This window comes from Aotus nancymaae, unplaced genomic scaffold (assembly GCF_030222135.1).
Source record: "Aotus nancymaae isolate 86718 unplaced genomic scaffold, 86718_ANA_hifiasm-v0.15.2.pri h1tg000079l, whole genome shotgun sequence".
Lineage (NCBI taxonomy): Eukaryota > Metazoa > Chordata > Mammalia > Primates > Aotidae > Aotus > Aotus nancymaae.
The window spans coordinates 22727482-22752091 of NW_026988494.1; the positions used below are offsets into that span (position 1 = coordinate 22727482).

The 24610-nt window shown below is 36.3% G+C and overlaps 1 protein-coding gene across 1 annotated transcript in view; it reads left to right on the plus strand.

The window, feature by feature from the left end:
* The window catches only part of ADAM28 (ADAM metallopeptidase domain 28), a 67086-nt gene that overhangs the window by 21891 nt on the left and 20585 nt on the right, over positions 1 to 24610 (plus strand). Inside the window, exons 7-13 of the mRNA XM_021665131.2 lie at positions 9671 to 9742; positions 10641 to 10712; positions 14178 to 14347; positions 16890 to 16974; positions 20946 to 21076; positions 22116 to 22293; positions 23618 to 23707. Of these exons, the coding sequence (XP_021520806.2) occupies positions 9671 to 9742; positions 10641 to 10712; positions 14178 to 14347; positions 16890 to 16974; positions 20946 to 21076; positions 22116 to 22293; positions 23618 to 23707 (798 nt within the window). The remainder of the gene's footprint in view (positions 1 to 9670; positions 9743 to 10640; positions 10713 to 14177; positions 14348 to 16889; positions 16975 to 20945; positions 21077 to 22115; positions 22294 to 23617; positions 23708 to 24610) is intronic.

A 24610-nucleotide genomic window follows, 5' to 3' on the forward strand; every position in this document is an offset into this window, starting at 1 on the left:
GTTGCAGGATATAAAATCAACATACATAATCTGTGACATTTCTATACACAAATAACAACCTAGCCAAAAATGAAATCAAGAAAATAATTCCATTCACAACACAAATAATACTTAGGAATACATTTTACTAAGGAGATGAAGAGCAGCACACAGTAGTTACATAGTAAAGGACTACTATGAACAATTATTTGTCAATAAATTTGATAGCCTAGAGAAAATAAATGAATTCCTAGAAAAATATAACCTATAGACTGTAAAACATTGATGAAGGAAATTGAAGAAAATGCAAATAAATGAACATCCTGTGTTCATGAATTAGAAGAATGCTGTTAAAATGTTCATACTACCCAAAGCAATATGTAGATTCAATGCAATCCTTATAAAACCCAATGACAGTATTTACAGAAATAAGAAAAAAGCAATACTAAAATTTGTATGGAACCACAAAATATCCCAAATAGCCAAAGGAATTCTGAGAAAAGAAAGCTGTAGACATTGTATTAACTGATTTAAAGTTATATTATAAAGATATAGTAATCAGAATGATATGATGATGATATAAAAGCAGACACCTTGACCAGTGGAACAGAATAGCAAGCTCAGAAATAAATCCAAGCATATATGGTCAATTAAATTTTGACAAGGTCACCAAAAAGACACACTAGGAAAAGGACAGTCTCTTCAATAAATAGACTCATGGTAAAACTGGATATCCACATGCAAAATAATGAAATGGAACCCTTTTCTTATACCATAACAATCAAATAAAAATAAATAAGATACCTAAATGTAATACCTAAATCCATAAAACTCTAGAAGAAAATAGAGTGGAAAGGCCATTTGACATTAACCTTGACAATGATTTCTTAGATATCATACCCAAAAGCTAAAGTTACAAAAGTAAACAATCTTTAAAAAGAGACCATATCAAACTAAAAAGCTTCTTCACAGCAAAGAAAACGATTAACAAAATGCATAGGAATTTTAAAAAGTAGGGGTGACTGTCAAATATATAGAGGTAGAGAATAAAACAGTGGTTACCAGGGTCTAGGTAGGGACAGGAAATGGGGAGATATCAGTCAAAGTATTCCAAGCAGCAAATGTGCAGGGTAAAGCAGTCGAAAGATCTAATGTACAATATAAGGACTGTTAAGAACAAACTGTAAACAAATTTAATAGAGTTTATTTGAGCAAATAGTAGTTTGAGAATCTGGCAGCCCTCAGAACCAGAAGAGGTTTGGAGCAACTCCATAGTGCTCTATGGTTGGAGAGGATTTATGGACAGAAAAATGATGTACAGAAAAAGAACTAAGGTACAGAAACAGCTGCACTGGTTACAGCTTGGTGTTTGCCTTATTTGAACACGGTTTGAACGGTTGGCCTCCTCTGATTGGCCAGAACTTGGTGGAACTCCTAGCTATATGTTGCTGAGAATATCAACTCCTGGGTTTGCTTGTACAGGCCTCTTAGCCCTCCATTTCCATTCCTTGGTGCCTATGTGAAAGAGCCTTGCTTTGGGGACATTTCACTGCTTTGGCTTTCCTCTACCTCAGGAGTGCTACTCCTTCTCATTTCCTTTCTGTCATCTTGCTCTGACCGACTGGTAAATATTAGAGAAACTCAAATAGCTCAATCCTGGATCTTTTCTTTGGTGTACTTACACATTCTTCCCAGGTAATCTCACCCTGTCCTGTGCCTTATTTAAACAGGAACTGTGCACTAATTGCCATCAGATGCATATCTCTAGCCTCTGCCTCTCTCCTAAAGGCCAGACTGTTATAATTAACTGTCTACTTAATATAGCCATTTAGACATCTTATATCACAAACCTAAAGTATGCCCCAGAAAGAACTATCAATTTCTAAACTGTCAACAAAACCCACTTTTATCTCATTCTCCCCATCTCATTTAACACCACCACTCATCATTTATTCAAGTACTAATGTAGAAACTATCCTTGATTCCCTTTTTTCTCAATCCCTCCTTATATGGCATCCAACAGCAAGTGCCTCCAACATATTTCAGATCTTTTACTTTGCTTCCTTTTATGACTACCCCAAGGTACCATCTCATAATAACCATGGCAACAGGCTCTGCCTGACCTTCCCATCCCAGTTCAACAGAATCCAGACTCCACACAATAGATACAGTGTTTTTATTGTAAATCATATCACATCCCTTTTCTGTCCAAAGCCCTCTAATGTCTTACCATTACATTTAGTATAAAAGCCATGCAACTAACCATGGGCCACAAACCCCTATAGGATTGTGTCTCCATTGGCCTCTCCTGTCTCTTCATACTCTTTATGTCCCATCTCTTGGTGACCTCCCCATTATGTTATAAAAAACACTAGCATTTTTTTTCTATGCTTTAAATATGCCAATACCATTTCACCTTAAAGTCTATTTACTAGATTTTCTCCCTGCTGGAACTGTCCTCCAATTTATCTTTCCTTGGCTGACTTCTCATTTTCATTAATACATCTACTTGAGGGACAATTTTTTTTTAAATTGTACTTTAGGTTCTGGGGTACATGTGCAGATCATGCAGGATTGTTGCATAGGTACACACGTGGCAATGTGGTTTGCTGCCTCCATCCCCCCGTCACCTACATCTGGCATTTCTCACCATATTATCCCTCCCCAACCTCCCCACCCCGCTACTGTCCCTCCCTTATCCTCCCCACAACAGACCCCTGTATGTGATGCTCCCCTCCCTGTGTCCATGTGTACTCATTGTTCAACACCCGCCTATGAGTGAGAACATGCTGTGTGTGATTTTCTATTCTTGTGTCAGTGTGCTGAGAATGATGGTATCCAGAATCATCCATGTCCCTACACATGACATGAACTCATTGTTTTTTTATGGCTGCATAGTATTCTACAGCGTATATGTGCCACATTTTCCTTGTCCAATCTATCATCAATGGGCATTTGGGTTGGTTCCAAGTCTTTGCTATTATAAAGAGTGCCACTATGAACATACATGTGTATGTGTCTTTATAACAGAATGATTTATAATCCTTTGGGTATATACTCAGTAATGGGATTGCTGGGTCAAATGGAATTTCTATCTATAGGTCCTTGAGGAATCACCACACTATCTTCCACAATGGCTGAACTAATTTACACTCCCACCAACAGTGTAAAAGTGTTCCTATTTCTCCACATCCTCTCCAGCATCTGTTGTCTCCAAATTTTTTAATGATCACCATTCTAACTGGCATGAGGTGGTATCTCAATGTGGTTTTGATTTGCATTTCTCTAATAATCAGTGATGATGAGCATTTTTTCATGTGTTTCTTGGCCTCGTATATGTCTTCTTTGGAAAAGTGTTCATATCCTTCTCCCACTTTTGGATGTTGTTTTTTTTCTTGTAAATCTGTTTTAGTTCTTTGTAGATTCTGGAAATTAGCCCGTTGTCAGATGGGTAGATTGCAAAATTTTTTCCCCATCTATTGGTTGCCAGTTCACTCTAATGATTGTTTCTTTTGCTGTACAGAAACTCTGGAGTTTAATTAGGTCCCATTTGTCTATTATAGCTATGGTTGCCAATCCTTTTGGTGTTTTAGTCATGAAGTCCTTGCCTATGCCTATGTACTGAATGGATTTGCCTAGGTTTTCTTCTAGGGTTTTTATGGAGTTAGGTCTTATGTTTAAGTCTTTAATCCATCTGGAGTTAATTTTAGCGTAAGGTGTCAGGAACGGGTCCAGTTTCTGCTTCCTGCACACTGCTAGCTAGTTTTCCCGACACCATTTATTAAACAGGGACTCCTTTCCCCATTGCTTGTTTTCACCAGGTTTGTCAAAGATCAGATGGTTGTAGATGTGTGGCGTTGCCTTTGAGGCATCTGTTTTGTTCCATTGGTCTATATCTCTGTTTTGGTACAAGTACCATGCTGTTTTGATTACTGTAGCTTTGTAGTATAGTTTGAAATCAGGTAAAGTGATGCCTCCGGCTTTGTTCTTTTTGCTTAGGATTGTCTTGGCTATGCAGGCTCTCTTTTAGTTCCATATGAAGTTTAAAGTGTTTTTTTCCAGTTCTGTGAAAAAGGTCATTGGTAGCTTGATGGGAGATAGCATTGAATCTATAAACTACTTTGGGCAGTATGGCCATTTTCACGACATTGATTCTTCCTAACCATGAGCATGGAATGTTTCTCCATTTGTTTGTGTCCTCTCTTATTTCCTTGAGTAGTGTTTTGTAGTTCTCCTTGAGGAGATCCTTTACATCCTTTGTTAGTTGTATTCCTAGGTATTTTATTCTCTTGGTAGCAATTGTGAATGGGAGTTCTCCAATGATTTGGTTCTCTGTTAGTCTGTTATTGGTGTATAGAAATGCTTGTGAGTTCTGCACATTGATTTTGTATCCTGAGACTTTGCTGAAGTTGCTTATCAGTTTCAGGAGATTTTGGGCTGAGATGATAGGGTCTTCTAAATATACAATCATGTCATCTGCAAATAATAGAGACAGTTTGACTTCCTCTTTTCCTAATTTAATACCCCCCTGCCTTTTTTTTCTTGTCTAATTGCTCTGACTAGAACTTACAATACTATATTGAATAGGAGTGTTAACAGAGGGCATCCTTGTCTAGTGCCGGATTTCAAAGGGAATGCTTCCAGTTTTTGCCCATTCAATATAATATTGGCTGTAGGTTTGTCATAAACAGCTTTTATTATTTTGAGATACATTCCTTCAATACCTAGTTTATTGAAAGTTTTTAGTATAAAGGCCTGTTGAATTTTGTGGAAGGCCTTCTCTGCATCTATTGAGATAATCATGTGGTTTTTGTCTTTGGTTCTGTTTATGTGGTGGATTACGTTTACAGACTTGCATATGTTGAAGCAGCCTTGCATCCCCTGAATGAAGCCGACTTGATCGTGATGGATAAGCTTTTTGATGTGCTGTTGCAATCTGTTTGCAAGTATTTTACTGAAGGATTTGCATCTATGTGTATCATGGATATTGGCATAAAGTTTTCTCTTTTTGTTGAGTCTGTGCAGGTTTTGGTATCAGGATGATGTTGGTCTTATAAAATGATTTGGGAAGGATTCTCTCTTTCTATTGTTTGGAATAGTTTCAGAAGGAATGCTACCAGCTCCTCTCTGTACATCTGGTAGAATTCAGCTGTGAACCCATCTGGACCTGGACTGTTTTGGTTGGTAGGCTATTAATTGCTGCCTCTACTTCAGCCCTTCTTATTGGTCTATTTAGGGTTTCAACTTCCTCCTGGTTTAGGCTTGGTAGAATACAAGTGTCTAGGAATTTATCCATTTCTTCCTGGTTTTCTGGTTTATGTGAGTAGAGCTGTTTGTAGTAATCTCTGATGGTAGTTTGTATTTCTGTGGGATCAGTGGTGATATCCCTTATATCATTTTTTTATTGCATCTACTTGATTCTTCTCCCTTTTCTTTTTTATTAATCTGGCTAGCAGTATATTTTCTTAATCTTTTGGAAAAAAAAACAGCTCCTGGATTTATTAATTTTTTGAAGGATTTTTTGTGTCTCTATCTCCTTCAGTTCTGCTCTGATCTTAGTTATTTCTTGTCTTCTGCTAGCTTTTCAGTTTTTTTGATCTTGCTCCTCTAGCTCTTTCAATTTTGTCAATAGGGTGTTGATTTTAGACCTTTACCTTGCTTCTCATGTGTGCATTTATTGCTATAAATTTCCCTCTAGACACTGCTTTAAATGTGTCCCAGAGATTCTGGTAAGTTGTGTCTTTGTTCTTGTTGGTTTCAAAGAACATCTTTATTTCTGTCTTCATTTCATTGTTTATCCAGTTGACATTCAGGTGCCAGTTGTTCAGTTTCCATGAAGTTATGTGGTGCTGAGTTAGTTTCTTAATTCTGCATTCTAATTTGATTGCACTGTGGTCTGAGAGAGTGTTTGTTATGATTTCCGTTCTTTTGCATTTGCTGAGGAGTGATTTACTTCCAATTATGTGGTCAATTTTAGAGTAGGTGCCATGCGGTGTTGAGAAGAATGTATATTCTGTGGATTTGGGGTGGAGATTTCTGTAGACATCTGTTAGGTCTGCTTGGTCCAGATCTGAGTTCAAGTCCTGGATATCTTTGTAAATTTTCTGTCTTGTTGATCTGTCTAATATTGACAGTGGAGTACTAAAGTCTCCCACTATTATTATATGAGAGTCTAAGTCTCTTTGTAGGTCATTAAGAACTTGCTTTATGTACCTGGGTGCTCCTGTATTGGCTGCATACATATTTATGATTGTTAGTTCTTGATGCATTGATCCTTTAACCATTATGTAATGCCCTTATCTCTTTTGATCTTTGTTGGTTTAAAGTCTATTTTATCAGAGACTAGGATTGCAACTCCTGCTGTTTTTTGCTCTCCATTTGCTTGATAAATCTTTCTCCATCCCTTTATTTTGAGCCTATGTGTGTCCTTGCATGTGAGATAGGTTTCCTGAAGACAGCACACTGATGGGTTTTGACTTTTTATCCAATTTGCCAGTCTGTGTCTTTTGAATGGGGCATTTAGTCCATTTGCATTTAAGGTTAATATTGTTATGTGTGAATTTGATACTGCCATTTTGATGCTAGCTGGATGTTTTGCCCGTTAGTTGACACATTTTCTTCATTGCGTCAATGGGTTTTACCATTTGGTACATGTTTGGAGTGGCTGGTAATGGTTGTTCCTTTCCTTGTTTAGTGCTTCTTTCAAGAGCTTTTATAAGGCAGGCCTGGTGGTGATGAAATCTCTCAACAATTGCTTGTCCGTAAAGGATTTCCTTTCTCCTTCGCTTATGAAGCTTAGTTTGGCTGGATATGAAAGTCTAGGTTGAAAGTTCTTTTAAGGATGTTGAATATTGGCCCCCACTCTCTTCTGGCTTGTAGGGTTTCTGCCGAGAGATCCACTGTGAATCTGATGGGCTTCCCTTTGTGGGTAACCCGACCTTTCTCTCTGGCTGCCCTTAGTATTTTTTCCTTCATTTCAACTCTGGTGAATCTGACGATTATGTGCCTTGGGGTTGCTCTTTTTGAGGAAATCTTTGTGGTGTTCTCTGTATTTCCTGGACTTCAATGTCGGCCTGCCTTGCTAGGCTGGGGAAGTTCTCCTGGATACTATCCTGAAGAGTGTTTTCCAGCTTGGATTCATTTTCTCCATGACATTCAGGTACACCTATCAAACGTAGATTAGGTCTTTTCACATAATCCCGTATTTCTTGGAGGCTTTGTTCATTTCTTTTCACTCTTTTTTCTCTATTCTTGCCTTCTCATTTTATTTCATTGAGTTGATCTTCAATCTCTGATATCCTTTCTTCTGTTTGATCGATTCAGCTATTGAAACTTGCGTATGCTTCACGAAGTTCTTGTGCTGTGTTTTTCAGCTCCATCAAGTCATTTATATTCTTCTCTAAGCTGTTTATTCTAGTTAGCATCTCATGTAACCCTTTTTCTAGGTTCTTAGTTTCTTTGCATTGGGTTAGCACATGTTCTTTTAGCTCTGAGAAGTTTGTTATTACCCACCTTCTGAAGCCTGTTTCTGTCAATTCATCAGATTCATTCTCTATCCATCTTTGATCCCTAGCAGGTAAGGAGTTGTGATTCCTTGGAGGAGGAGAGCCATTCTAGTTTTTGGTGATTTCATCCTTTTTGCACTGGTTTCTTCCCATCTTAGTGGCTTTATCCACCTGTGGTCTTTGTAGTTGGTGACTTTTGGATGGGGTCTCTGAGTGGATGTCCTTTTCATTGATGTTGAAGCTATTTCTTTCTGCTTCTTAGTTTTCCTTCCAACAGTCAGCCTCTCTGCTGCAGGACTGCTAGAGGTCCACTCCAGACCCTGCTTGCCTGGGGATTACCCGCAGGGGCTGCAGAACAGCAAGGATTGCCGCCAGTTTCTTCCTATGCTAGCGTCATCCCAGATGAGTACCCACCTGATGTCAGCCTGAGCTCTCCTTTATGAGGTGTCTCTTTGGGTATACGGGGGTTGGGGAGTTGCTTGAGGAGATAGTCTGTCCCTTATAGGAGCACAAGTGCTGTGCTGGAAGCTCTGTTGTTTCGTGCAGAACTGCTGGGCAGGTACCTTTAAGTCTGCTGGAGCTTAACTCATAACCACCTCTTTTCCCAGGTGCTCTGTCCTAGGAAGGTCGGCTTTATTTATAAGTTCCTGTCTTGCTGCTGCCCTTTTTCATAGATACCCTGCCCCACACAGAGTAGTCTAGTCACAGTCTGCCAGCAGAGGTGTTGCTGAGCTGCCGCAGGCTCTCCCCAGCTGCTGTGTGAACTGCCTGGGTATTGGCGGACTGCCTCGGTAGTGGGGGATGCCCTTCCCCTCACTGGGCTGGACCATTCTGGGTCCAGCTGCACTTGCTGCAAAACTCTCAATCCAGAGCATTTCAGATTGCTTGTTTTGTAGGGGTCGTAGCCACTCAGCCAGATCACCTGGCTCCCTGCCTCAGCCCCCTCCATTTCAGTTGAATGGGCAGCTGTCTCCCAGGCATTCCAGGCACCAGTTGAAATGGCTGCCCAGACATGTGTGAGTTTGTGTGTGCCCACCCATTACCAGCTGGGCCCGGGGATCTCATGATCTGTGGGCAGTGAAAACTTGTTTGGAAATGCAGTGAGCACTCACCCTCTGCACTGTTCTTGCTGGGAACTAGACTGGGGAACTGTTCCTATTTAGCCATCTTGGATCCTCCCCCTGACCCCAGGGCTAATTCTTTAGAATATTTCACCTATTCTGAAATAACTACCTAGTAACTCAATATCACATGCCCACTTTAATCATCCACATAGCACTGGTCACCATCTGATACATCTATGTTTGTCTCTTATGAGCTCCATCAGCAGATGGACCATGTTTATTTCACTGCTGCATTTGTAGTTACCAGAGCACTCTCACTGTATAGTAAATGCTAATAATTATTTTGTTCCCATGAACAGTAGGAAGTAAGTACATATCTCATTAGATAATATCTAAAAGTCTATCTTCAGAAATTTGTTCTTTGTAATGGAACTTTAGCTACCTATTAAAAGACATGCACTTCCAGAAATGCAATCCAGTCAACTTTGATGGGCTATTATTATTTAGTAAGAATAATGTATCTGCCCCTCTTCAGTGAGATAATCCACTAGGTAACTATTCTTTTTGAGAGAGAAAAAGGAACAGAGCATTGGTTAGTTTGAAACATGGAAAGGAGATTCAACTCTGCCTGAAGAGAACAAAGTAGACTAGAAACAATGGTGTCTCTACATTGCACCATTGGTAAAGGAGCAGATATTACATGAAGATGTGAATTAAAGGCTACCAAAGAAAACAAAAAACAAACTAAAAACACTAGGAAAATGCTGAAGTCAACGTTTCTCTATTTTGCTCCAGGATGGTGAAGAAGTCTACTGTTTAAAACAATAGACAGACTTTGGTTTTATTTGTAGCTCACCTATTAGTAACATAATAATTTAGACCCCTTGATAAAATGAAAGACAGACCAGAATATTGCGGTGCTCCTTCAACTCCAAAATTCTGAGCCTTGTCGGTAGATAATCCTGCCTGTTGAATTAGTGTTAAAATGCTAATATTGTCTGCCTTTACTCCAGATATCAAACAGGTATCAACCAACAGCTTATAAAATTACACATGTCAAATAATAGACAAACTTGTGTGGAAAAAGATGTCGCATTGGTAATTGTTCTCTTTACATTTCAGAAATTTAATGATGGGAAGGTTCGTGAACAAGAAAAATATATAGAATATTATTTAGTCCTGGATAATGGTGAGGTAAGCATATGAGATAAATATGTTGTACTTCAAAACTCCCATCTGCATATGTTTATTATATGAAATATGAAAGGTCTGGATGAGATTTAAAGAATCACAAATATGAGATATGGTTACAAACTTTCTAAATCTATGAAATTTGACATTTGTAATTAAGCTGACATGATTTCTTCCTTTTGGAGATATCAGGGCAATTGATATGATATGCATACATTGAATTGTTGGCACTTATAATGCTATTTTCTTATTGACTTTATAGCACCTAACTTAGTTTCCAATTAAATTCTTCTGTCATTTTTCCTTTTGTTAAGTTGTTAAATCATTTTTAAATTAGAAATTATTCTCATTAGGGATACAATATAAAAGCTTATATTGGTCAATTGAAAGCTTAGTGAATGGAATTCTCTGAAAAGGCAAATCTTTGGTGATAGTCACTGTTTTATATAACAGTGCATTTTCATATACTGGATTTTCTAAATGTGGAATCCACACATGTATGGAAATTTAAGTCAACTATTAGCTCAGGCCCTAAAGCTCTGACCTTACTTATTGTGCTTAATTCATGTACTGTCCATATATCTACCTCTTAAATTAATAAGATGTTCCTTTTGCTAAATCTGCACAGCTTAGAAAGTCATAGAATTTAAGTGAAAATACATTTGAAATAATTCTTTAGAGCTTTATACTGAACTAGTACTTCAGAAGAGAAACATCTTATTCACTCTCAAAGTGCTTTAATGTAGCTAGATGAATAGGTATCAATTTAATTCTAACTTTTAATTAACTTTAATAACTAATCTTTAATTAAAATCAATAATAACATAAGAGAAGTTACCTTTTTAACCTTCCAAGTATATTAATTATCAATGTCCATATTCTTTCTTAATTTTTCTTTTAGTTTAAAAAGTACAATGAGAATCACGATGAGATCAGAAAGAGGGTGTTTGAGATGGCTAATTATGTCAACATGGTAAGACATATTTTATTACCTGCAGTTTGAAACAGTTTGCTAGGAGATGCCTTTGGGTTTCTCAATGAATGCACATGAAGCAGGGAGGGAAAGACAAGGCCTCTGAGACTGATGTGTCTGACTGGCATGACCACAACTTTTGCTACTTATGTGAACATGAATATTAATGCCACAAACCAACACGTTTCTTATTTACCTGCCACACTATTCTCAGGTATAAGAGGACATAAAAACTGGTTTTATTTGGGTGCATTGTGTTTTCCAAAAATTCACTAAGAAAATGCTGAAGACCAAAAACTAGCAGAAGACAAGAAATAAAATCAGAGCAGAACTAAAGGAGAGACACAAAAAAACCTTCAAAAAATCAGTAAATCCAGGAGCTGGTTTTTTGAAAAGATCAGCAAAATAGACAGACCGCTAGCCAGATTAATAAAAAAGAAAAGGGAGAAGAATCAAGTAGATGCAATAAAAAACGATAAAAAGGATATCACCACTGATCCCACAGAAATACAAACTGCCATCAGAGATTACTACAAACGACTCTACTCACATAAACCAGTAAACCAGGAAGAAATGGATAAATTCCTAGACACTTGTACTCTACCAAGCCTAAACCAGGAGGAAGTTGAAACCCTGAATAGACCAATAACAAGGGCTGAAGTAGAGGCAGCAATCAATAGTCTACCAACTAAAAAAAGTCCAGGTGGGTTCACAGCCGAATTCTACCAGATGTACAAAGAGGCGCTGGTTCCATTCCTTCTGAAACTATCAAACAATACAAAAGGAGGGAATCCTCCCTAACTCATTTTATGAGACCAACATCATCCTGATACCAAAACTGGGCAGAGACTCAACTAAAAAAGAAAACTTCAGGCCAATATCCAAGATGAACATCGATGCAAAAATCTTCAATAAAATACTGGCAAACAGATTGCAACAGCACATCAAGAAGCTTATCCATCAAGACCAAGTAGGCTTCATCCCGGGGATGCAAGGCTGGTTCAACGTATGCAAATCCAGAAATGTAATCTATCACATAAACAGAACCGAAGACAAAAACCACATGATTATCTCAATAGATGCAGAGAAGGCCTTCCACAAAATTCAACAGCCCTTCATGCGAAAAACTCTCAATAAACTAGGTATTGATGGAATGTATCATAAAATGATAAAAGCTATGTATGAAAAACCTACAGCCATTATCATACTGAATGGGCAAAAGCTGGAAGCATTCCATTTGAAATCAGGCACTAGACATGGATGCCCTCTCTCACCACTCCTATTCAACATAGTATTGGAAGTTCTGGCCAGATCAATCAGGCAAGAAAAAGAAATAAAGTGTATTCAATTAGGAAAGGAGAAAGTCAAACTGTCTCTATTTGCAGATGACATGATTGTATATCTAGAAGACCCCTAATGTAGAACTAAGGAAACATATTCTCAGAAACAAAGTAACCTAAGATCACAAAGTGAGAAAAGAATAGCCATGAAGTTTTAATATAGATTTGTCAGATTTCCAAACCCATTTGAGTCATACAACTGCTGACTGTGTTCTTTAGACATGATTATGTTTTCTAGTTTCCAAAATATTTTAAAAATGATTTTACAATCTTTAATATTAAATACTAATTCTTAGTTTTCTGTTCGTTGGATATATAGTTAGCATACTTATTTTGAAATGAATGAGTCTCTTTGTGGTATCCTATAAATGCTCTAATTTTTTGTTGTAAAACATAATGCCGTAATATATGATACACATATACATAGGGAAGTGATTACCATAGTCAATATATGTGAAAAACCTAATTTATTTTCTATGCTGATGGGAATAATTTGTGAAGGGCTAAACAGTGGTAATGTAGGAAAGACAGAAGAATAGTTGGAATAATCTCGAGTTGAGGAGATATGAGGCATTTAGTACATGAGTGGAGAAACTGGCGTTACACTCAGAGGTTGTTCATTCATATAGCAGATGGGGAGGTGCGGGGAGTTTGGACAAGAATAGGTGAGGAGATAGACTGGTGGTGGGAGCTTATGGACGTTTCCTTCAGATTGCTCTTAAACTCTCAGTGAATGGGGAAGCAAGGACAACTGTGAAAGTCTGATTTAAAGAAAATGTTGGAATTATTAAGAAAGAAGAGTATAAAAAAGGTGTGCAGAAAACAGTTTGTAAATGGAATTTTAAAATACAGCAATTTTGCCGGAGAGTGTTAAGAACTACTTGAGGTTAATAGTCACAGCTTTAAAGTGAGCAATCAAAATGATGTGTTTTCCCTTGTGTTCAAGGGCAGAAGGAGGAGACATGTAGGGGCAAGTTGCTTTTAACCAGGATTGAAGTTTTGTGAGATGAGTAAAATTAAGCAAGAAAGGAACAAGGAGGTTGAAGGAATAATCAAGTGAAGGATGATAACATGGCTGAATTTTTAACTTCACTTTCAGTAACTGCATTCTTCAAAGGTTTTTCTTGTTTACCAAACTATCTTTTTAAAAAACAAATATTTAAGGTTTTTAGCAGAAAGTGGCTGGTGAGAATGTCTGTCACTGTGCACTTTTAGAAACTATAGTAGTAATTTCAGCTTTTATCCTTGGAGTAAGCATATTGTGTCATAAGCTTAACTCATTATTTCTAAAGTTTATCCCATATGCATTGTGGGTTATTTGGTTCAATCTATGTTTAAGATTAGAGGACCACTGTCTCAGTCTGAAAATACATAAACAGCGTAGCTCATAAATGACAGCAACTTACTGCTCACAGTTCTGGGGGCTGGGAAGGAACCAAATCAAGTTCCACCAAAATTTGGTTTCTGGTGAAGATTGTCATCTGCTTTCTCACTGTGCCTTTAAATGATGGAAGGGAAAAACCAGTATTTCATTCACGAGGCTCCACTCTCATGACCTAATCACCTCCCAAAGGGCCCACTTTCTAATAGCACCATCACCTTGGGGTTTAGGATTTCAATATTTAAATTTTAGGAGACACAAACATTTAAACTATAGCAACTACTTAGCTTATTGTAAATGCATCAATGTACAACATTTCATCGTATCGTGTTACTTTGCGAATGCCTCTACTGGCACTGAGCCAACTTTGCAAATTCTCAAATATTCTGACTCTAGGGGCACTGAAAAACATGTAGGCAACTGAAGCTATAATCATGGGCCACTGACACAAAATTAAAGTATTTCTTAGGAGCACAAGGAGGAATATTTTGTCTTAATAGGGCCCTTTTTCCCCACAAAAAGGAGTTTACAGACCTAAACTATATTAGTGTATCTGTTTTTGGTCTGAAAGGGAGGTTTAGTGTCTACAAAATAATAGATACATTCTGTTTCACAAATATGCTTGTAAATAAGGTTTTTATATACTGCTGTTATAAATGTTTAAAAGTATAAAATACATAGAAAATGTTTAAAAATGATATCACCATTATAAGTCATTCTTTGCCATATATTGTGTTTGGACAGCTTTATAAAAAGCTCAATACTCATGTGGCCTTAGTTGGTATGGAAATCTGGACTGACAAGGATAAGATAAAGATAACCCCAAACGCAAGCTTCACCTTGGAAAATCTTTCTAAGTGGAGGGGGAGTGTTCTCTCGAGAAGAAAGCATCATGATATTGCTCAGTTAATCACGTACGTACAGATTTTCCTTCATCACACACTATGTGGTATTCGGTGGTAGCTTTTCTGAGCCTTGGCAAAGTGAGGTATACACATAGGGGAGTAGACATTTATAAAGCACTTACTTGGATTCTATGTCAAATATATACTTATTTTGAATCCAAATATTCTCTTTTTTTCAAAGAAAAGACAGGGCCAAATATTTAGCAATGATTCACAAAAAATTTGTTTTTACTGGGTATACAAGAAGAAAAGACAAGTTTATGTAAAAGAGTTTTTGATTTAGTGTTTAAAAAAGAACTGATTGACTTTAGGCTCAAGTTAGAAGAAACCTCTAAGATATTATTAGAAGAAAAATTGAGTTTTATATTGTAACCCCACATTTTCCCTAATTTACTTCCTGCTGAAATGACCAGTTAAGAACAATATGGGAAATAAATCTAATGGCTGTAAATTTTATGAGACTGGAGCATGTACCTCAAAAGAGTCAAGAAAATGCTGCTGGATAGTTGGGTAATATTTAGTTGAAATTAGATAGAAGGAAGCAGTAAGAATTGACTTCAAGTTACTGGAGAGTCTGTTACCCAAGAAAACCACGAATTTCATGGGAAATCAGTGAACTATGTCCTGCCAGAATTAGTTAATATTTCTGTGCTAGTCATCTGTTACTGTGTAACAAATGAGCCCAGAATTTCTGGGCTTGAAATAAGGCTTCTTCACTAATATAACTGGCATCTGGGCTCATCTGGCTTAAACAATGAGTCTGGTTGTCATGTCTCTCTCTATATCGCCTTTCATGTGCCTAACTTGAGCTTCCTTCCATATGGCTGTCTTAGAGTAGGTGGACTTATTATTAGGTATCTAGTTTTTCTCAGAATAAGCATTTCAAGATGCACAAGATATTGCATCAAGGTTTTTTATGACCTAACTACAAAAGTCACAGGGTGTCACTACTGGTACAGTCTCTTAATCAAGGGTAACTTGTAGGGCCAATCCAGATTCAAGGGGAAGGCGCTGCTCAGGCTGAGAATACTGCAAGGCTGGTTCATTAGGGGGCCATCTTTGGAAAGTAGCTGATACAATTTCTTGACTTAGAGAGGTGAGTTTTAGACTCAAGAGCCCATTCTTGTTGGGGGCGCTTAGTGACTTTCCAAGGTCTCATAGCTGGTAAGTAGTGAGGGACTTGAACTCTTACCAGCCTGGCACCAGAGCCAGACAAATTGCTGAATATTCCATCACTGTACAGTAATAGTGTAGAAGGTTAAAAATAATAGATGAGATGATAAATGTATAGGTAAAAATAAATGGTGATACATGCCAAGAATACATTCCTTGAAGAGATCAGAAAAAAATGAAAACAGATTAAAGATACAATGAAAGGAAATATTTGTTCTTCCAGTTATGCAATTCAAGTCTTACCATTTACCAAATTAACAAAAGATATTTAGGTATAAGTAGGTAAAAATGGTAGTGTCAAAATATACTCTATTCACTTAAAAGATATACCAAAATAGATAACTCCAAAATAAAGGAATTGTTATTTTTCGCAAATGGCCAAGTGGGGAGAATTGAAACCACAAAAATGTAGAATAAAGTGTAAATAACTTTATGATATAATTTTAAAAGAGAATACAGATATCGTAAATCTTTTAAATATGCATAATGTAAAATATATTTTTAAAATAAGTATCTGAAATCAGATTAGAGAGATAAAACCTGCAGGAAATGGAAAGTTGGATGGCTTTCTAATTTTCTCATTTTACTTACATAGCAGAATTGATATTCTCTATTTTTAATATTGTTTTATGGGAAAATACAGGTTCAATTTCCCATGTAAACGCATCTTCTAAGGAAATTAAAAACTTGATGCAAACTTTGCAAATTTCTAGATACAAATAAGAGCCAGGATCTTGTACAGATAGCCAAGAAACTAAAAGGAAACAGCATGAAATTACTAAAGATTAATAGAAAAATTAAAAGGAACCAAAAAGGAAAATTAAAATTACTAAAGATAAAACACATTATCTACATAAGTGCAAATGATTCCAACCCTTCTCCAGTATAAAAATTATGTGAATAATATAAATGATCAATAATACAAATGCTTTCAAAATGTGCCCAATCTCTAAACCTCCTATAGCTAAAACAATGCTAATGTAGAACAAAAGTACATGATTTAAAAAATACATGAATAAAATATAAATAAAAACAAAGCATGTGTGGTAATGCTAATATCAAAAGAAGATATACACAAACATTAGGATCAAAAAAAGCCTTTCTTTTTCTTCACAAGGGATCTATTTTACAATGAAAAGTGTTATAATCAGAAGCAACAGAAACTATGCAACATGATTATATCTAGGTGTTTGGATCTTAAGTGATACAAAAGCCATTCTATAGAAAAATGCCTTATGCAAATTCAAAAACTGAAGAAAAATATGAGAGTGATGGTTCACAGTGAGTTTTTCTGCTAACCATTAAGAGTTTTGGATGAATTGCCTATAAAAATAAAGCTAAGCATAATTTGTTTTATCAACTTATTCCTTTCTTGCAGAGCTACAGAACTTGCTGGAACGACTGTGGGTCTTGCGTTTATGTCTACAATGTGCTCTCCTTATCATTCTGTTGGCATTGTTCAGGTTTGTATGATGATAAACTGTTGGTTCTATCATTTACAGTTACCAAATGCTTTTTCAAAAATCTGTAGAGAAGATCATGATAGTTTTTCTCCTTTAGTCTGTTGACATGGTAAATAACATTGATTTCAAATGTTGAACTAATTTTGCATTCCAGGGTAAACGCAGCATAGTCATAATGCATTATCTTTTAAATATATTGTTTAATTCAACCTGTTAATATATCTTTAGAGTCTTTGCATCTATATTCATGAGTATTATTGGTCTGTAATATTATTCTCCTGTAATATGTGTTTTTAGGTTTTATTATCATAGTAAAGTTAGCCACGGATGAGTTGGGATATGGTTCCACGTGTTTGGTTTTCTGAAATATTGAAGTACAGTCGGTATTATTACTTTCTAAAATGTTTGATACAATACATGAGTAAAACCATATGGAACTGGAGTTTTATTTTGGAATGATTTTTAACTACACATTTAATTTCTTCCATTCAGGTCTATCCCTACTTGAGTGAACATTGGTAGTTTATGTCTTTAAAGAAAGCTGTTTATTAAAGATGACAAAAATCTGTTGTTAATATCCTTTTTTATTCATTCAATATTTGCAGATTGTAATGACATCCTCTCTCTCTCATTCCTATTATTATTATTGTGTGTACTCTTTTGTGGTCAGTCTGGCTAGGGGTTTCTTAGTTTATTGATCTTCTTTAAAAAAAAAAGCAGTGTTTGATTTCATTGATGCTCTTTATGTTTTTCTGCTCTCAATTTTATTGATTTCTGTTTTTATTTCCATCCTTTTGCTCATTCTGCATCAAATTTATTCTTTAATGCTATAAATTTCCCACCATGCACTGCTTATGCAAGATATTTAGATATGTGTGCTTTTATTTTTGTTTAGTTCAAAAATATTTTTTAATCTCTTCTTTGACTCATACATTTAAGTGTGCTGTAATAATTTCTATTGTTGATTTTCTGTTTAATTCTGTTGGGTTTGGGAACATACTTCATAGAATTTTAATATTTGTAGTTATTTTCAGGTTTGATCCTGGTCAGTGCTTCCTATAAACTAGAAAATAATTATCTCCTGTGGCTGAATGGTGTTTTCTCTAATTGTCAATCATGTCAAGTTAATTTATTGTATTATTTGAGTCATTTAAATTTTAATTGATAGAGAACATTGAAGTAACCAAGTATAATTATAAATTTGCCTGTTTCTTCTTTCAGTCCTCTAAGATTTTAGTTCATGTTTTTTGAAGTTCTGTTGTTAGATAGATACGTATAGTTGTATAGATAAGTCTAGTTCTTATGTCTTCTTGGAAAATTGACCCTTTCATCGTGTCAGGATCCTGAAATATGTATCTGTAAAATATTCCTTGAAGTCTATTTTGTTGGTTATTATGGTTATTTCAACATTTTGTGACTAATGTAGGATAATACATCCTTTACTTTTCAATCTGTGTATTTCTTTATGTTTAGAGAAGATTTCTGGTAGATAGTATGTACTTGGGTTTGACTTTTTCATCAAATCTGACAAACAGTCTTTTATTTGTTAAATTTAGATCATTTATATATAATATAATAATTGACATTGTTGAACTAAAAATGTTCCCTCTTGGTGTTTTCTATTCCATGTAGTCTTTGGTTTTTGGCCTTAAGGAAAAAAAAAAGTTTTTAAAAATAATTGTGTTTATCTCCATTTTTAGCTTTTATTGATAACACTGTTTTCAATGGTTACTTGAGGATTTAATCATGCATCTCTACCCAACAGTTTACCTTGAAATAGTTGTACACTGCTGCACATGTCGTGTGCAGACTTAAGAGTATGTCTCTAACTCTTCCTTCCCATCTACTGTGCCATTATCATATGTTTAACTTCATATCACCAAAAATACACAATACATTACTAGTTCTGCTTTAGAGATCCATCTTTCATTGCAATTTAAAATAAAAAAATAGTTTTCATTTGCACAACAACCCCCCATGACACAGTTTACCTATGTAACAATCCTGTACTTGTACCTGTGAACTTAAAATGGATTTTTAAAAAAGTTTTATATTTACCATCACTTTATTGCATTCTCAGCACTTTTTACTTCTCTATAAAAATCCTAATTTCTATCTAGTATTATATGTTTTGTCCTTTCAAGGGCATTTTTAAAACATTCCTTATAATACAGTAAATGCTTTCAGTTTTGTCTGTCTAAGGAAGGCTTTATCGTACTTTCATTTTGAATATATTTTCACAGACCTTTGGATGACCTGTAACCCAAACTTACTGGTGGATTCAAGGGAAGTTATAGTTGTCTATCTGCCTTGTCCTTGTTAGTGTAAAAATGTTCTTTCCAGGTTTCTACATCCTAGGTAGAAATGGAATTAACATAGTTCTTAGTATCTTTTGAGTCCGGATTCATAATAGGCTTCATGGATATGCAGAAGTAGTAAAGTACATATTTTCAAACTTGAAATAGCTTGTCATAAAATTGGAAAAGAAACTTGCCTACTTAAAGCAACAGTTCTAACATATAGTAGGTTGCTTAGTGCTACTTTACAGAATTGAAAACAATGCTAGGAATTCATAAGAGAGGAGTGTTGACAAAGATTAACATGGTCAAGAAAAGTTGCATTAAGATGGAAGTCAGCCTGTAATCCCAGCATTTTGGGAGGCCGAGGCAGGTGGAACACCTGAGGCCAGGAGTTCAAGACGAGCCTGGCCAACATGGCAAAACCCCGTCTCTATTAAAAATACAAAAAGGTAGCTGGGTGTGGTGGTGGGCGCCTGTAATTCCAGGTACTTGGAAGGCTGAAGGAGGAGAATCGCTTCAACCCAGGAGGTGGAGGTTGCAGTGAGCAGAGACTGCACCATTGCACTGCAGCCTGGGCAACAAGAGCAAGACACCATCTCAAAAAAAAAAAAAAAAAAAAAAAGAGATGGACCTCAAAAAGTAGGTAGGATTTAGAGAGGGGGAAGACAGAATGGAGGTCATTCGAGGGCATAAATCACTTAATTTAGGAAAACAGTTATTTAAAGAAAGAAATTATAAATTTAAAGGAAAGTCAGATACACAATCTGAAAAGTCTCTAAACACATTTTAATTTTTCTTGGGCTTTCTGGCTTGCATTTTTCCCCATTTGGAGAGGTCCATATTGCTATCTAGGAGAGTTTACCACATTCATCTCAAAAGAATGAAAGAATAAAAGAGTGTAAGTATTGACTTCCCAACTTACACAGCTGTGCCTTGTTTGCCAATCTTGTACTGTCCCTTATCAAACTTTACATCTAGTTCTTTGAGATGAAGCAGATAAGAGAATCAGACTTCTATAGGTGGATGTTACTGGCAGATTCTTGTCTCCTTAACCAGCAATGATTCTCCTGCATTGTTTTACTGCTCCTGGATGATTTATAGCTGCAAGCTGTAATTTATCTGCAAGCTCGGAGTTGAATACAAGCACCTCAAACCAGAAACAGTCTGGTGATCAAGTTAGCCATAGGCTAGACTTCATGCAATGGCGGAGGTTTTTAACTGACTCATGTCTACTCTTGGCAATAATGGAATTGAAAAAGATACAAATAAAGCTAAGTGCTAGGTTGACAAACAATTTTAGATCCCTAATGGCCGAGCATCGAGGACTTCTAAAAGACAAGTCATAGGGAAGGGAGATCGATCACTTAAAAAAAAAAGTTCTTATTTCTTATCATTGTAGATGTAAATTTGCCATCATCTTTCATGGAAGGAAAGCCGGAACAATTTCCTTCATTATAGGAACCTACTCACAGAGCAAAGGGCAGACCATACATACTGTGACGTGCATTCAGTTCTACTTAGTTGTGTGTGTGTGTGTGTGTGTGTGAAAGAGAGAGACACAGACACACACAGAGAGAGAAAGAAACAGAGAGACAGAGCGCACGAACAGGTAGACTAAATTGTAAGCCCATTTGAAAATCAGAGTATCTATTTCTTCTTTCATAACCTTAGGACCACAGTGACAATCTTCTTAGAGTTGCAGGGACAATGGCCCATGAAATGGGCCACAACTTTGGAATGTTTCATGACAACCATTCTTGCAAGTGCCCTTCTACAAGATGTGTGATGGACAAAGTACTGAGGTAAGGCTCTCTGGGGGCATGCTGTGTAGCCCTGGTTTTGATCCACACTGGGCTCTACTACTCTAGGTCATCTGCAACAACGTGTTCAAGTTTTTGAGTGATTAAATAAATGTGCATTTGTGCCAAGCCACCTCATCTATCTGTAACATTTTTCAATAACTAAGACATAATTTAAAAATACTGTCTCTTTGCTCTGGGGGCAATTCATCATTTTATCCTCATCTTATCTATATAAGACCTGGCTTCAGAAAAATTATTAGCATTTATTAGGTTTTCCATAAGTTCAAAATAGATGGTGGTCGGAAAAGGGTTCTAGAATAAAAATCTAATTAAAGAAGAAACTTCTTATAGGACAATGAAGACAGTCTATGAAAAGACATCACACATTCCTACCCCGATTTAGGCAAAATTTTCAGCAATCTTATCTTTAAAAATCTCACAATCTTTTTTATATATTCATGTCCTCTTTTCTATTCCTACAGCTCATTCTATAAACTATTTATTTCCTCTTTTCTATTTTCATTTTCTCCCTCAACCCACTCAAGCTAGGGTTATTCTCCAAAGCCCCTTCACATAATAGCATATGGCTGCATGTCAGTTACAGAGCTTAAGTTATCTTTCTCCTCCATTATGAGTTTTAAACCTCATCTTTATATGTGGGATGAAGAGATCCTATCAATAGGAATTCCTCTAAAGCAAAGTGAATTCTGAGACATGTAAATCAATATTATTTTGCTACCTGTAGGACTTCACAACCCCAAAATGATCTAAGATTATCCAGAGAAGTCAGAGTCATTTTTTAAATTAAAAGTGGCTTGGATGCTACATTTTGAAATAGGTCTATATTTTCTCATGAAGTTGGAAGTGTTTGTGTCCACACAAGTGGGTTAATTCAGGCATGGAAATGAGCTCACAAATCAGCAGTTGGCCAGTGGATTGGATTTTGTCTTTTGGGGCAGGCTGTGGGTGTAATTGTGCCGAATTTCAGATACTGCTTCCCATATGCTAAGCAGGACTATGTTTTTCCTTATCTTCACAGCTTCCATATACCCACAGACTTCAGCTCCTGCAGCCGTGTCAGCTACGACAAGTTTTTTCAAGATAAATTATCAAATTGCCTCTTCAATGCTCCATTGCGTGCAGATATCATATCCACCCCGATTTGTGGGAACCAGTTGGTGGAAATGGGAGAGGACTGTGATTGTGGGACTTCTGAGGTACCACCAATTACTTTCTAAAACGATCTAGTTGTTTTTCTATCACTAAGAAGATAAACTACTCTAAAAGAAGGTGTGGTCCACTACAACACTGTAGGTTTTTTGCTCATTTTGGATATGTCCATTTGGAGGTATTTTCCAGGAAAATCTTTTTCACAGGGAATCCTGTACTGCTGAACAGACATTGATAATTTTTCTCCCAGTGTTCGGTCCTCATACCTTTTTTAAGGCCTATTTACTAACTTGGGCTTTGTGTCCTCCTCTCTCCCTTTCTGAGTGAAATACTTTAAGTTTCTTACGTGACTGTGACTCACCAAGCATTGACACAGCACTGTGGGAGTGCTCAGAGTACACATAGCTTGATGGTCAAGGTCACTGGGCTGGCAAATGGAGGAGCCAGGATGTAGTTTCAAATGTATCTGTTTCCAGCTCTGAAACCCAAGACCACCCAGCACAGGGATCTGGTGTAGCCCTTCCAGCTTTGGGACTCAGAGGTTATTACCATCAGAAGTTCTGTCTTGACCCTATTCACAGGGCAGCTGGGATTTTGAATAGGACCTCTGCTTCCATGTTATTAATGCTTAATATAAGTAATGTATCAAGCCTTCAGGGTATTGGCCTTTCAGTAACTTTGAAGTATGATTATTTATTTGATTATGTATTTATTCACTCTATGAGAAAAAACAGTCTGTCCTGGTTGATGATTATATTTGAACTAAGGGCAACAGTTTTAAGCCTAAAATGTTATAACTCTAAAACTATCACTCTTCTAAGGGAATCTAGACAGCTGCAGAGACCATTTTTGAGGGAGGACTTTCTCCAATACCTTGTGCAGGCAGGATTCTGAAACAAAGCAGAGACCAAGTCAAAGTCTTCTGCTTCAAACACAGTTGAATTCAGTATTAAAGTTAGATAAAGAGCTATATCTTTAGCTTTTCAGTAGATATTCTAGCAACTGGATTTACTGCTAGATATATACATAACTGATGAGTTGAAGGAATTATGTTCTATAATTACAGAAATCTTAAGAACTAGTTTTTTTTCTTCATATTTTGCCAAAAAGAAAAGGTCTTTCCTTAATATTATCGGAAACGGATTCAAGTAGTTAATAGAAAAATGGTGTAAGTGGAACTGAGATAAACAGCAAACCATCAGTTGCTCCAAAATTTCAGGCTTTATAATTTTTTTGTCTTTAATTTTGAAACAGTCATATTCAAACTTCACGAAAGTAACATGTGCCTGATGAATATATTATGTTACAAATTGTGCTGAACTGGGACCAAAAAGTAATGTTGCATTTATATTTGTTTCTCATATTTTTTAGGAATGTACCAGTATTTGCTGTGATGCTAAAACATGTAAAATCAAAGCAAGTTTTCAATGTGCCTTAGGAGAATGTTGTGAAAAATGCCAAGTAAGATTATTATTTTATTCTATTTTAATAATTACGATTACATTTTTGTATAATAACATCTCAGTGATTATGTTAACTGAATAAGCAGTACAATATTTTTCTTTCTATGAAATGATATACTTACTATTTACCAAGCACCTACTCAGTACTTAATATATGTGTCTATTTAATCTTCCAATGACCCTTCGTGTAGATATTATTTCATTTGCTTCTGAGGACAGATGCAGAGTAGAAAATGAACAAAATAATATGGCCACTATTTGTTAAAGCCTGGATAAACCTGAGAATGTTATGCTAAGTGAAATAAGCCAGTACAGAAAGAAAAACACTGCATACTGATCTCGCTTATATGTGGAATCCAAAAATGTTGAACACATACAGAGAGTAGAATGGTGTTTACCAAGGGCAAGGAGGCTGGGGAAATGGGGAGATGATGGCCAAAAGGGACAAAGTTACAGTTACGTAGGATGAATAAGGCTAAAGATCTAAGGTACAACATGACTATGGGTATTAATACTGTATTGTGTATCAGGAATCTGCTAAGACAGATTTCAAGTGTTCTCACCACACACACACACACCCCATGTAAGAGACCAATACATCAATTTGACTATAGTAATCATTTTTAAATTTTTTTTATTTTTAATTTTTGTGGGCACATAGGTGTACATATGTAGTAAGCATTTCACCACATATACGTATATTAAATCATGCACACCTTAAATATAGACAATAAAAAATGTAAAAATAAACATGGCCACTGTTTAGTGGGATAACCCCAAGTGTGACCAGCTCCAAAGCCAGTGGTATTTACTCCTATCTGCTGCTGTTTCTCATGCTCCATGGCTTTCTCAGATCAAATCTCACAAAACTGATTTTCTCTCTCTACAGTAATGTGTGTGG